This window comes from Alosa pseudoharengus, unplaced genomic scaffold (genome assembly GCF_046254945.1).
Source record: "Alosa pseudoharengus isolate Yale_2024_CS ecotype anadromous, Long Island Sound unplaced genomic scaffold, YU_APseudo_1.1 YU_APseudo_1.1_scf_12, whole genome shotgun sequence".
NCBI classification, from domain to species: Eukaryota; Metazoa; Chordata; class Actinopteri; order Clupeiformes; family Clupeidae; genus Alosa; species Alosa pseudoharengus.
The window spans coordinates 35,145,706-35,160,218 of NW_027468587.1; the positions used below are offsets into that span (position 1 = coordinate 35,145,706).

Consider the following 14,513-nt stretch of genomic DNA (forward strand, 5'->3'; position numbering starts at 1 on the left):
ACACACACACACACACACACACACACACACACACACACACACACACACACACAGACAATCAGTAGATCACTGACAGAGTGCGTGGCACTGCAGGTAAAGTGGCGCGGTGCAGATCTGTTTCAGCAAATTGTGTGTGGTAAACAAATGCCCCTTTGTGATGGGAGCACAATGGCAGTCTGATGCTCTCAATGGCAGTTTGGCAGAGCCTGCTGAAGTGCCAGTAGCACACACAATCAAGCAGCAGTGTATCTGACCCGCATCCAAACACCCAAACCCACAGTGGAACACACACCAGGAGCTGAGCTCTGGGGTCCTCCCAGGCCGCTAACACAACCCACAATGCACCTCTCTCTTTCACTCACTCTTTTATCTGAGACCTAACAAGCACTGGGCAGAGTTACTCAAAAAGATGAGTGATTCTATTGAGGGGCATTCTTTACACACACACACACACACACACACACACACACACACACACACACACACACACACACACACACACACAGCTATCTCAAGCTACATTGCATTTCATTATGTTCTAGCAGCTGTAGACCTGGCAGCCCAATCAGGGTGCATCTCCCCGTGTGGCCTCCATTGAGCAGACATGACAGTGGACTGCAACCCAACCCCAGTGCCTCTGAAGAGAGGCCGTAACTGGATCTTTTTCATAAGGAACTTTGTCTCCCTCCCCAATGCAAAGCAACATTATCCCTCCAACTAACCATGACTTTGGCCTTCACTGGCCAACATACTCATTATCAAATTAAACAGCTATCAGTAAGCATCATCTCTCCCTGCCATCATTATTATTGCCATTTTAAATTGCTTTTAAAGTTTTAAGATAAATTACATGGTATTGATTTTTAAGAGAGTGTTCTTGATTCAATGATGTCTTAATAGTATTCTATTCTAAATGGCTTTAATAGTTTGGAGGAGAGCAGGTACTCTGAGCCCACTACAAAGTATTCCTCCTGTGAGAGAGTTTTCCTGTCATCTAGTATTTTCCACCTTCATTTCTCTACCAGCTCCTTCTGGTCACTCGCCTTTAAAGGGGAACTGACTTTGTCTCAGTCAGACAGTAGGAGTCCCATCCAGGAACCAACACAAGTGTACGCACATATTGGCAAGCAAAAAACAACTGTTTTCCAATGTGTGTGTGTGTGTGTGTGTGTGTGTGTGTGTGTGTGTGTGTGTGTGTGTGTGTGTGTGTGTGTGCGTATGTGTGTGTGTGTGTGTGTGTGTGTGTGTGTGTGTGTGTGTGTGTGTGTGTGCAGACTCTCACAGCTCTGTGAGATGGTGGTGATGAGCTGATTTTCCGATATGAGTCAATCCTACTCCTGTTCCAGAGAGGGATTCCAAATGAACAGGGGAAAACTGCTTAGAGAACCAGTCAGTCAGAAAATCCATTGTGTGAGTGTGTGTGTGTGTGTGTGTGTGTGTGTGTGTGTGTGTCTGTGTGTGAGGGGAAGAAATACTAAGATTCATTTAAACTTATCTTGGAGCAGAGAACTTCCCTAGGTTTTATCATTCACAGTGGAGGGTGAGTTTTAACTGAGGTATTTAAAGAAGCATTACAGCGTTTTTGTCTAAAATGAACAAACTAACTAGCTAACAGTCAACAAGCTTGCTTTTCACAAGCCAAAAACTGTTTGCACTGATACTGTCAGTTAGCTGGCTTGCAAACTGATGCTATTTAGAGCACAAAACAAAATGTGTGACCATGTACAAAAATATAACTTTGGCAAGACAGCATAATAAAATCCCTCTCTTGTGCACAGTGCAAGCATGGAGTCTGAAGAAGGACAGAAAGTAGTTGTAGAAGAGAGAGAGAGAGAGAGATACAGACTAGCAAACAGAAAGAGAGAGAGAGAGAGAGAGATTGAGAGAGAGGCAGAGAGAGAGAGAGAGGTAGACAGACAGACACAGACAGACAGAAAGAGAGAGAGCTGCAATGATTCCAGCAGCATTCCATTAGAGCCTGATGTTCATCTGATACTCCAAGAGAGCTCCTAGACAGAAGGCAAACTGGAAATGGACAGCGAGCAGTAGGAACAAAAATGAAAACGAGAGAGAAAGTGAGACAAAGAGAGAGAGAGAGAGAGAGAGAGAGAGAGAGAGAGAGAGAAAGAGAGAAACTGAATTGCAGTCAGCGTCAGAAAAGCAGAAAAAAACAGAGAAGGAATGAGGGAGAGACAGAGAAAGAGAGAGAGAGAAAGAGAGAGAGAGAGAAAGAGAGGGAGCATGATTGACCTCAGTGGCCTACATACTTGGTCTGCGTGCAAACCCCCATAATTTCCCTGCACTTCAATTATCGGCAGACGAGCAGGAGGCCTCTCACAGCTGACTTGACTTTGCAGAACAGACTGAGAGACATTCAGCCATTTGCATCTCTGTGTGAAACTCTGTTGTGAAGCACAATGGGGACATGACACAAAGCCACTCGGAAAACAGAGACTGAGAGAAACAGAGAGAGAGAGACAGAGAGAGAGAGAGCGAGGGAGAGGGAGAGAGAAAGATGCGTGCATGATGTAAGAGATTACATAAAGTTCTCCTGAGGGAGAGAGTGGTGACAGGTGTGAGGTGAGCCGGAGGGTTGCCGGGACGGAGCTGTGGGTCTGGAGAAGAGATGGATTGTGGGTCCCTTGGTACAGTGGAGCGCACTAGAGAGGACACTCTTTCAGCAGGACGATCTGTGCAGGGCAGATGCTCATATGCTGAACATTTCGTCAAAGGAATTTGGATGGGGATCCAATGGTCACAAACCTTTATCGTCATTTTTCAGTTTCATAGCTAGTTTGGTGCACTGTAATTCTGAAACGTAAATGCTAATTCTCTTCTGCCTACAGTGGTTTTCACTCTGGCCGTCATTCTGAATTGTGACTGGCTCTTCACAGCCATCCATCATGGATGGTGGAGTTGTTTGAATAGGGAGATAGGATAGAAAGGGAAGACTTCTTTCAATTAAGGAGTGTGTTTTGTAACAGTCACCTATTGAGACATTCCGTGTTGGTAAGACATGGACACGTGGTCACACACACACACACACACACACACACACACACACACGTACAGAGAGAGAGAGAGCACTCTCACCATGTAATCCCCCAAAATATTCGCAGCTTTCCCCTTTTAAAGAATCTGAACGTCCAGCACTGGAGGATAACTGATCCCTCCGACAGCACAGAAACAACTCCAGCCAGGAAAGAGGGAGGGGGAGGGGGAGGGGGGATGGAGAGGGAGCTGGAGGGCGCCGAGTGAGTTTTCATTGCCTCTATCATTCCTCTCAAGGAAGAGAAGAAAGGGAACAGATATCGATGGAGTTATGCCCTGGAATGTGTTGACCATATGCCAGGTCTGGGGATAATAACGGACTGGGACGAAGGTAGCCCTGGGAGTCCCAATCGCACACAGCTTGTGCCGTGATGTAGTGTGGAAGTGATTACAGCCTCTAATCCGCACTGACATGGATATATCCACCTCGCCATTCTTTAATCAGATGGCAGAGGCACCGCACACGGCCCAAACGCCTCTGGAAACTGCGGCGCAATTTATATCCATTATGGCCAGACGGAGGCTCGATGGAGGCCATTTCCCGGCCATCAGTGTGCACCTTGTCTCCATGTGTCAGAAAAGGCTGATTTAAGACCAGGGAACTTTGACCAGAGCCATCAGTGTGAAAAGGTGGAATAACACGGCTCAAATTTCCATTGTAGCCACAAAAACACGATAAATGACTAAATGCTTTGTCATCATTGTATGCTGTACACCAGCATGAGCACTTTTTTCATGAGCAGCTGTCAATTTAATCTCTGGAGCTAGCTAGTTGGTAAACTGATGTGTACTACAGAGAAAAGTCTGAGTCGCTAGTAGAAACAACAGGAGTGTTATGTCATCTTTACAAAAACCCCTTAGAATGGTAGAATGGTAGAACGTCCTAACATAAGGAAAGAGCTAAATTTAGTTCTTTCTCCACAAAGTTGGAAGCTCAGCAGAACATCCATGACTCCGGTCCAAAAGCAAGTTTGGTGATTATAATTTGCGTAAACCAAAAACAGAAAAGCTGCTCAAGCATTTTTCCATAAGAGATGGAAACATCGCTCATCATCTACTTAATTCATTAAAAGTTATTACACGTGCCGCACAGCACTCTGGAGTCAGGAGAACCCCGGCGCAACACAAACAGGAAAAGCTGAAACGGCTAACAAACTTCATCAGCCCTTTTTACTGCTGCAGTAATCATAAAAAAACAAACAGCAGTAAACGATGGGGGTTGTGAACTCAGGTCCATCCACAGCTCCTGTCCCTGCTGGGCAGAATTACCCACCATTAGCAGGGCCTGCGGGGGCCATGCCCCACCACCAAACCCCCCACCCCCCAGACGCCCTGTATGGCTTTAATAACACACATCCCTGCCTGCGTGTGCCAGCCGACTCGACTGGCTCCTGGCACCCAGCTCGCTTCACTACTCCACTAACCTCACCCAGACTCCACACACACACACACACACACACACACACACACACACACACACACACACACACACACGCACTTTCTCTCTCTCTCTATCTTACCCTCACATACCCACACAGACAGTCTCCTCTCCGCACCTTATTTTTTTGTCAGTCCGAGAGCACACCATTCCAATAGAAACAGAGGGAGGGGACAGTGTCTGTCTTCCAATTCACACAAATAAATCTGCTGATATTCAGTGGTCAGGCCTGAGGGGAGCTGGCATGCTGGGAACTGCTCTGAGATCAGCGGCTGAGAGTGACACAGGGAGGTTGTGTCAACTCTGAGGGCCGACAGCCGAGCCCTACTCTATAGGCATCTCTGAGAAGGCCAGAAGTGGACGACCAGAATAGAACAACTGAACTGCACTGCACTTCATCTAGATGCAAATAGCACAGATTGTGGATTGTGATACTGTTGTGTGGCATTGTATTACATTGTTTCAGTTGTGTTGCAGTGCACTTTGTTCCATTGGGCTTGGAGAGTCTTGGTTGGCTTGAACAACATTGATCGCTTTCTCTGCTGCAAACAGGCGGAACTTCCATTTCCTCCTGCCCACAAAGCAGCTAACTGTAGCTTTAGCTGCAATTTAAAGCTCTGATTAAGATTAGAGTGTGACACCCTTCTCTGGATTACCAGTGTTGGAATGACCTATGATCAGGGCTTGACCAGGTGATTCCAGGGCACTGATTCTGGCAGCCAGGCCAAGGATTTGAAGTGGACAGCGGAAGACTGCATGGCAAGAGTGATTGAGAAAGGGTGGAGGATCACCCAATCCCAAGGAGGACAAGGACTGATAATGTGCTTACTTTCCCTGTGCTGTTTTCTCTAAAGAAAAACATTAAATAAAAGTTAATGTAAAGTGAATATAGAATAGTAGCAAATAAAACACCACTAGTAGTTTGTTGACAAGTCTCTCTGTCTCTATCTGTCTCTAAAGTCTCTTTCTGTTCTGACATCTGTGCATTGTCCAGGCCTGGTCAGAATTTTATCCTAGTGGAATTTTGGCCACGGTTTTACTCAAAGTAGCAGTATTTTTTCCCTCTCTCTCTCTCTCCCTCTCTTCCTCTCTATCTCTCCCTGCCTCTCTCTCTCCCTCTCTCTCTCTCTCTTCCTCTCTATCTCTCTCTCTCTCTCATCTGAGGGGATGCGCCTCACCACAGCTGAAGGCTGGAGGGCCCACACCAGGCCAGGAAAAGCCATTATTCTAGTCACTCAACCTAAACCACAATCAGTATCATTCCTATCCTGATCACAAGTAATAGAATCAAATTAGCCAGTGGAATATAGCAAGCAGGAAATGAGCATACGAAGCCTGAGGTAGGAGATCTGAAAACATTTTTCCCTCTATCTCTCTTTGCTCTAAAAACAATGACCGCATTGTGCTGACCCTCGATGCAAAACGAGGATCCTTCTCCGACTGCACACAGAGGAGTGATGAGGGTTTCCAGGACAGGGATGCAAAGACTAGCAGAGACTACAGCAACATCACACCAACCCCATGGGCGAGACGGCCTATCACAAACCTTTAACAGCTTACCACCTTGTACTCAAATTATGAACATAAATTATTAACATCACACAAAAAGCACCTACAAGCTGTTCGATCTCGAAATCCCCTTATGGGTACTATCTAGAGAACAAGTTGAACATTTTTTTTTTCTCTTATAGAAAGAGGTATGCCCTTTTAAAGCCAGGGGCGATACTGGAATCAGCCAAATCCCATGGCACAAAAAGTCCACCCTCCGCTTACCCTCCATCTTCCTGGAAGCCCTCCAGCTCGTCCTTCTGCTCCGCCAGAGTGGACTCCAGGTCCAGGTAGCTTCCATTGTGGGAGAGCTGCAGAGCGCAGTCATCAAGCTGCAGATAGGGAGAGAGAGAGGGAAAGAGAGAGAGGGGGGGAGAGGGAGAGAGAGGGAGAGAGAGAGAGAGAGAGAGAGAGAGTTCATGGTTAGTCCCTCAGGGCACCTGGTGACAAACAAAGTCATTCTGACGAGTTCCATCTCTAGCTGTGTTTATTACCCAAAGGCCATCATCACAGCATAGCCATTCATGGTGGCTGGTATTGTTTTAGTAAAAAATATTGCAGACATTACAAACTCTGTGTTTCAATTAGTTTGGGAGTGAACGGTCCACCTGATACTGAGAGAGTAAATCATTTGGAGTAAATAACCAGGTTGTTCTCTCAACAGGCCTTGAGGGCCACCATGGGGGGGGTTGTTTGAGTGGGGCGTGCTGGTGGGTTCCCCCTGGGAGTGCCTGCATGGCCAGGCTCTGTTGGGGGCATTCTTGTTTGTTGACACTCAATTAGGGTCGAGTGATGGGATTTAAACACCCCGGGGAGCTGGCTGCCGCTCCTCAGCCCTGTGATCTGTCAATCAGCAGGACCGCCTGGCCAGCCGCAGAACCTTAAACACGCTAATTACACAGAAACATGCACACACACTCAAACACACACACACACACATACCTACTCACACATGTCAACACGCCCATTACACCAGCCCCCTGCCACCCACTGCCCTCCCCCCAAGCTCAGGTATGACTGCTGTGTTAAGTTTAGCTGCTCCACTTCACTTCAGTGCGTGGAGTATATGAGAGGCTTCAGGATGAGTCTGCCACAGGCATCTACTCCCACTTTGCCCTCTAATGGGCTTATTTCTGGTATCGCTATCAAAACACCTGGTGCGGTCCCAGTCTGTTTGATCCCAGCGTAATGTTAGCCTTCCCAGGCATGTTAACTACAATGTGAGGGAATCTTAAGACTCTGTTTGAGAGGAGACCGATGGAGTGCTATGGTGTCTCTGAGGGAGGGGGAGACACATGCCTGGGAAAGGCCACAGATAGGGGGGCCAGGTGGGGGCCAGGCTGTCGAGGAGACGCAGCTGGTGATAAGGACCCTGGGTGGCACTGAGGTTGGGGCATACTGAGGTGTGGAAAGTTTGAGGTTGTGTGTGTGTGTGTGTGTGTGTGTGTGTGTGTGTGTGTGTGTGTCTGTGTGTGTCTGTGTGTGGGTTGGTGCGGGCGGGGGTGGGGAGCTAAGCCGGTTTGTTGGGGGGATTGGGGAAATAACTGGGGCATGTTGTTGGTGTGCATAGACACAACAAGGCAATGCTGCTCTTGTTGATGTACCGTATGAGAAAATGCTAAGAAGTTTTTCTCGTCTTTGTAATCATAGCCTGATGAATAGCATACTGAATAGCATACCTTGTCAAATAGGTCTTTCTCAAGCTGCTTGGTATGTTTTCAAAATGTTGTCTATCATTAAATAAATGCACAACAAAAATCAACTATGGACTCTGAAAGATAAACATACATTACAAATGTTACAAAAAACATTTGAAACTGTAAAAACGTTTGTGATGAAGCTGTAAATCTTCTTGAACATACCAAAATGACCCAACATGCATCTCTTTTGTTCAGAGATGTACGACAGGAATATGTCTGAGATTAACAGACATACATAAAAACACACACATGACATCCATCCACCACTAGAGCTGGCTGTTTTTTTCATATTGGTGCTTTGATGTGGTCCTGTATCCTCCCACAAATGATTGTAACTTAATTAAAACTTGAGAGCAGCAGAGAACCCTGGCTAGCTGGAAAATACATTAAGGGGAGGAGGCTCTTTGATCCCCGAGCCACTCCGTTTGTCTTTGAGTGCTCACTGTCATCCCAGGACTGTGTCATGTTTTAAGGGCCGAGACAAAACATATGGTTGGTGAGAACAACATCCAGGGCTCATCCCATGAAACCCCTCCCACTCCTAGTCCGCTGACCAGCATGCAGGGCTCTGGAGCGCCGAGCGCAGACCAGACCTGATGTACACAAGCACACCTGAGACAGACCCGTTCCACTGAGCTACGCGCTCTTTCCAGATTGAGAACCAGGTGGCGAGCGTTTCGTTTCAGACAGGGAAAGTGCTGCGCCAGATTACAGGACAGGGCCTGGGCCGACAGGAAATCCAGACAAGCGTGCCAGAGTTAGGCCCTCTATATTAAGGCAGGCCTCAGAGAGGTATGGAATGGGTGTGAACTGAAAATAAGCATGGGGGGGCAAAAAGGAACGTTCCCTCATTCCAGTGCGGCTGGTGTTATTGTGTGGGGCGGGAGCACAGACAGAAAGGAAAAGAGAAAGAGACATTTCCAGCTGGGAAGGTAGGGACCGTTTATTAGCTGTAGACTTATGGCTCACGTTCGTAAATAAATGTACTTTTCATATCCCGCCCCTTTGGTAATCCTGCAATGTCACTAACCAGCAGTCTTCTCATGGACTTGGCAAAGTCATGAAAACTTAAAAATCCAAAATATCTGCTTTGTTTTCCCCCTGGCCTTAGTGCCTCCAGCTGTGTTCCAAGGGCTGAGCTGACCCAGATACCGTGGATGTGGGGAGCGCTAGCAGGTAGTTGGGATTAACCCCGGCCTGTGGTGGGGGTGCTGATAAGCATCAGGGACAGAGGCTACTGCCCCCCCCCAACCCCCACCCAATCCCACCACCCCTCCCACCAACACCCCCACCTCCATCCTGTGCCAGGAGTCTGTCGCTGGGGCATAGCCCCCTCATTTCAAAGCCCACTTTTACGATCCGTCACGCAGCAGCGACCACAAAGAGCAGGGCAGGGTCCAGCAGCAAGGTGTTGGCCAGGTGCTTTACATTACAGCTAACTGACATGGAGGGTCCACACCAACTCCACTGTAATTGGCCAGCGCTGGATGGGAAACAGACACCCTTCCCCCCTCTTTTCATTTGCTCCTCCAGTTGAGTCCGAGTGAAATGTCTTTGGATGTGGAAGTATTTTTCTTAAGCTCTCGCAATGATGGAAAGGAGATTTGCCAGTTTTAAGGTATGACGTCGGCCTCTTTTCTTAGGCCCGTGATTACATCTGAAAACACGAGCATGTGCATATAGATCCATGCGTCCCACGGGTCTTGAGTGAGCCATACTGAAATGCATACCTTAAAGACCACTGCTGCACATAATGTGAAAAACGTCTGTTTGCCTATTTCTGTTGGACGCGCATGTAAATATCTACGCCTTGCTGAGAAGATGACCAGCTATGCAGGCAGAGGCTGCTGCCTGCACAGAAACAAAACAGGGGAGAGAGTAAAAGCAACCGGCAATTACCGCGAATCCAAGAGGTGCAGTTTCCTGTATGAGGTCAAAACACAAGAACCCTGCCAGTCCAGGCCAAGACGCACAAAGGCGCACCACTTTTGGTTAGTCGTGGTTGCAGAAGGGAGCTAGATTACAGCCCCAGCGTGGGGTTTTCAGGTCAGAGGCAGCCGTTAATCCAAACGCAGAGCTCCTGGATTAACAGCCATAGGCGCTGAATCGCCCCCTTCACACCCAAGATTTGACCCCGTGACCCTGTGGTCTCAGGTCCGACTCAGTCTGCCAGGCAGCAAACGCAGGAGGCCTGGCCACACCCTCCAGCCACAGTGCGGTCTACCGGCCATCGGAGCCTCTCAGCAGGACCGGCCCTTAAAATAAAGCAGCCTTTGGGAAGCTCAGCGCAGCGCACCACCTCCTCCTCAGCCTCGTCCTGAGGCCCCTGCTCTCTTCCCATGAAGACTCTTGGACCGACCAACGTCTCCGTCCTCCGTGAGCAGAGCAAACACAAATATGTGAGAACCTACGATGCATGCCTGGGGCTGTGATGATGCATTCGCGACGATGCGTGTCTGACATCGAAAACAGAAGAGAAATGGCAGCCAGCAGAAACAGAGCAGACAGCTCAAGGGGAACAGGGGCAGTCCAATGCCCTTGATGCAGCTGTGAGTCAGCACTAAAATCCTCATCCTTTGAGCCGAGGCTTACACACACGACAGAAATGTCAACAAAGATCGTTGTTCAGGCTTGTGATTGTCATACAGATTGCCTTTTAGATTGCATTGTCATTTATTAGCTGGTGTTAGGCTATAGCAGCCTGAAAACTAGCCCAGGAGGCCACGGTCTTAAGGGAGCAGGCCTGTGGATGAGCATGCACAGAGCCACTTTCACACAGAACAGACAAACCTCAGCCCTGCAGAACAATGTGAGCACACGATCCAAAGAGTAGCCACAACTGTGGAGTGCTAGCCTATACTTTACAGTATTTAGCATAACTTCTCATTATAGGCCTCTGTAATTCTGCAAAATAATGCAAAAGGGAAGAAAAACAAAACTTTTCAAAATGTTAAAAAGTGACCTTCAGAGAGCTCTAGGGTTACACACAAGTAATGGAATGGAGTGTGAAGAGGACCAAGAAATGACCATGAGTCTCCTGACCATAGATTCCTCTCAGTTTACAACAAGCCACTGGGAGTTATTGTATAAGGGCTGTAGTCGGTGGCAGTTGGGGAGAGGGACACTAAAATATGAATGAGCTGCCTGCACGACTGAGTGAGCCTGCAGGACCGACCGGGGCTCAACGAGCACTTCAACACAAACAGAAAAATTATATCTCGCCTGGTGTTTAAAAAACACTGCAGTCATACCATCCAATTATGCAGACTCATCTTGGAGTACAACAATTATTTATACACCCAACATATTGGTTGCAGTTTATTTTCTCCCAAACAGAGGGAGTGTAGTCTCGTCTAGCGATTCCCAAAAGTGTTAATGAATGTGTGTGTGTGTGTGTGTGTGTGTGTGTGTGTGTGTGTGTGTGTGTGTGTGTGTGTGTATCTGTTTGTGTGTGTGTGTGTGTGTGTGTGTGTGTGTGTGTGTGTGTGTGTGTGTGCGTGTGTGTGTGTGTGTGTGTGTGTGTGCATGCGGTGTGCGTGCATTTTCTGTGTGTATGCATGCATTTGTGATGTTAGTAATTTATGTTGGTGTGTGAGGGGTATCTTATGATCCCTTTCCACACACAAGGAAAGTAAACAGATAAAAATACAACTCCATAATAATTTTCCACAGCAAATGAAAAAACTCTCCTCTCCGGCCAAGAAGAAAAAAGACCAAGGCAACCATCCAGTTGCTTCTCAGCAGTGTCCCGTTCCCACCTGCTGTTCTTGAGGACTGATGCTGGCTCCTAGCAGCCCTGCTCCAGTACCATACTGCTCTTCACTGGCATTCTGCATATGCTTTGTGCTTGTATTGCTTACAGCTTAATTGCAGTTGGTTCTGAATACAAATTGTGAGCAGACTAGAGGCCGCCTCTGTTTGTATTTACAGGGCTGTCATGTGTTCCATCCTCCTTTGTTGAAAGGAAAAAAGGAATCCCTATTGCTATTCCCTGGCTGCCAGAAAGAGAGAGACAGAGAGAAAGAGAGAGAGAGAAAGAGAGAGAGAGAGAGACCAGAGACCAGAGTCTCAGGTAAATAAGTTGCTGAGATAACTATAATGGAATACTAGAACGCACACTTTATAGGACAGCATCATTTCTAGCCTCCTCACACTGTTGGCAAACATGACTGGCAAATGTATCACATGACAGGGAAGTATGTCCAGGTATGGGGCAAGCAGGGTATCCTGCGGATGCCTTAGTTCCAATAGCCTAATCAGTGCTTCAATCAAGAATGGACTCGCATATCAATATTGCTGATCCCAAGAGTTGATTTTTAACCCATCAAGAAGATAAAAATGCAAAGTGCTTATCAGGGTGCAAAACGTTTTCAGTCCAATTCAAACAATAATCAGTGCAAGGGAAGTATGTCCAAAACATTTCACTATAGTTTGCAACTCACACTTCAATGACACTCCATAGTCATAACACAAACAACTTATCATAGAACCTAGTGTGTTCAGTTATTTATATCATGTCAAAGTGACAGTACACTCAGCCTTTAAACATCACAGCATTCAAATGTCCTTTATGCCACATAGTCAGTCTAGCCAGTTTTCTCAAGTGGGGCTGCAGAGAGTAGCATGGCATGGAGTGATAGGTATGAACCCAGGCAACAAATGGAGGGACTGCAAGAGGAGAGCTCCTCCTCCGTACCAACTCAGAGAAAGGCTAAATGAAGCCAGGTGTCTGGCTCTCAAGAACAAAAATATGAATGTACTGAAGAGCCAGGAAAAAACTCCCCAGTCATGAATGCATCTATTTCCATATCCTCCATGCTTCCACATCCTGGCCACACATGTTTATTGTTTTGGTATGTTATCAAAAACAAATGCATGAAACCAGTGGTGATTGAGAAATCACTGCTTCATCATTGGTATTCGTGAATCTCTGATCATGAAAATGTGCTAAGTCACTCTCCATAAATGACTTTGATTTACAATCTAGACAACATATGTCATCCTCCTGTTTAGCTATGGCACTACATCAACATAAAGAAAGCCTGGCATGATCACACCCTTCAGCCAACAGTCACACATAAATCACTACAGAGGACTCTACCCTGGGAAAGACTTCTATAGTCACTGCATGTGTAAAGTAACAGAGATGTGCAGAGTTACCTGACATTCATTTAGGCAAGGGACACTACAGTGGTAATTATTTAATGTCTCGTGGGATTCAAATTTGATAAACACTAATGTTCTGCACAAACATAATCAGTGGGGAGTGCAGAGCTGAGGTGGGACGTTCATGCTCAGGGGTCTGGCCAGCTCCAGATGAAGAGATATGTAGACGACAGACCCAGTGGATTGGCTGCCCCAGTGACAGCTGCAGATTCTTGAGTATGGAGCTTCCTGCTATGCTCCTCAGCTGCCCAACATTCCATATGACCACAATAGCATCCTTCCTAAAACTGTCTCACGCCATGATTGTGTGTTTGTGTTTTGGAAATGGCCAAGTGTCCCTTCATGATATAACTGACAGGGTTATAGACGTATTTCTATAAATATGAAATGGGTAGGCCTGCCTGGAACACACTACTTCACCTGAGAAACATCCATGAGAGAGAAGCACTTGGGAATACATGCTACACAAACATCTCGAGTCAACAGCAGGGAAAGATGCTTGTCTAGTTTATCAGCTACCAGCATGATTTTGCAGATACCCACAAGTGCAGACCCTCACAAACACACGGGCGAGCGCACACCCACAAACACATACATGTCAAACATTTCTAAATATTTGACTGTCAAATTACATGAGGTGAATAGGACATTAATTTCGACATTGCTGTTACAATAACCCGCAATCATAATCATAACCTAAGCAATTCGACAAAAAGTTGTCACACAAAGTTGATCTTTCCAAAGACGTACCTTTTGTGGGGCTTTGAGAAGCCGATGGATTCCAGCAATTTGATTAATAAAAGGAATATCTTCCCTGAATGTGTAATGAGGAGGTCTGGTCGGCTCGGGAAAATTTGTGCTGTTAAATGGATCAGTATCATCTAGGAACTGTACCCTGCATACAAACGTAGCCATTATACATCCATGCAAAAATGTTTGGAGAAAAGTCCGCACAATCAGTAAATACCGCTGTAATATTTTGCTCTGTCGCGCTACCGCGGTTAGAGCAGGTAACCAGTGAAGCAGTTGCAGTTGCTGCTCTGTCAGTTATCCGCCAACGTACTCCGTCACATAAAATCGCATAGATAAAATCATTAAAAACTGTTCAGAGGGGCAACGACTCTAGCCCCTTGTTCCTCCCAATGTTAAGGGTAAAACCCCCGCAATTCGTGCGCGATTAAGAATTGAGTCTCTACAGCAGATTCTCTGAAGGAGGCACGCCAGTATCCAAGGGCATTGTGGGCAGGCAAGGTGCTGAGGCAGACTGCGGACAGGACGGGACGGGACAACGTCTGCAGTGAAACTCAGGAGATTTGGGGACTCCCTATTCCAGCTCTATTCAGCAGTCACAGCGCATCCACACACAAAACCTCGCGCAACAGCGGCATCCATCGACCAAGAAGAGAACACTTAAGAATGAGATTTGCTATGGCATGCATCGTGTTTTCATGTTCATGAGTTCAGTAAAAGTGCGTGTTGAGTTTCCTGCATTCATTTGTATGTTATTTGTAGTGCAAAAATACAATGGCTGTATAAATTGTAATAAAAAATAAATGCAACAACAAGGTTTTCAGATGATTTTTTAACCTCATGGGGGAAAGCCTATTGCC

General features: G+C 46.7%; 1 protein-coding gene across 1 annotated transcript in view; it reads right to left on the reverse strand.

The window, feature by feature from the left end:
- fhod3b (formin homology 2 domain containing 3b) overlaps window positions 1-14,129 on the reverse strand; it is a 104,899-nt gene extending 90,770 nt beyond the window's left edge. Inside the window, exons 1-2 of the mRNA XM_076281079.1 lie at window positions 13,654-14,129; window positions 6,263-6,369 (exon numbers count right to left, since the gene is read on the reverse strand). Of these exons, the coding sequence (XP_076137194.1) occupies window positions 6,263-6,369; window positions 13,654-13,818 (272 nt within the window). The 5' untranslated portion in view covers window positions 13,819-14,129. The remainder of the gene's footprint in view (window positions 1-6,262; window positions 6,370-13,653) is intronic.
- Between the last annotated feature and the right edge of the window lie 384 nt (window positions 14,130-14,513).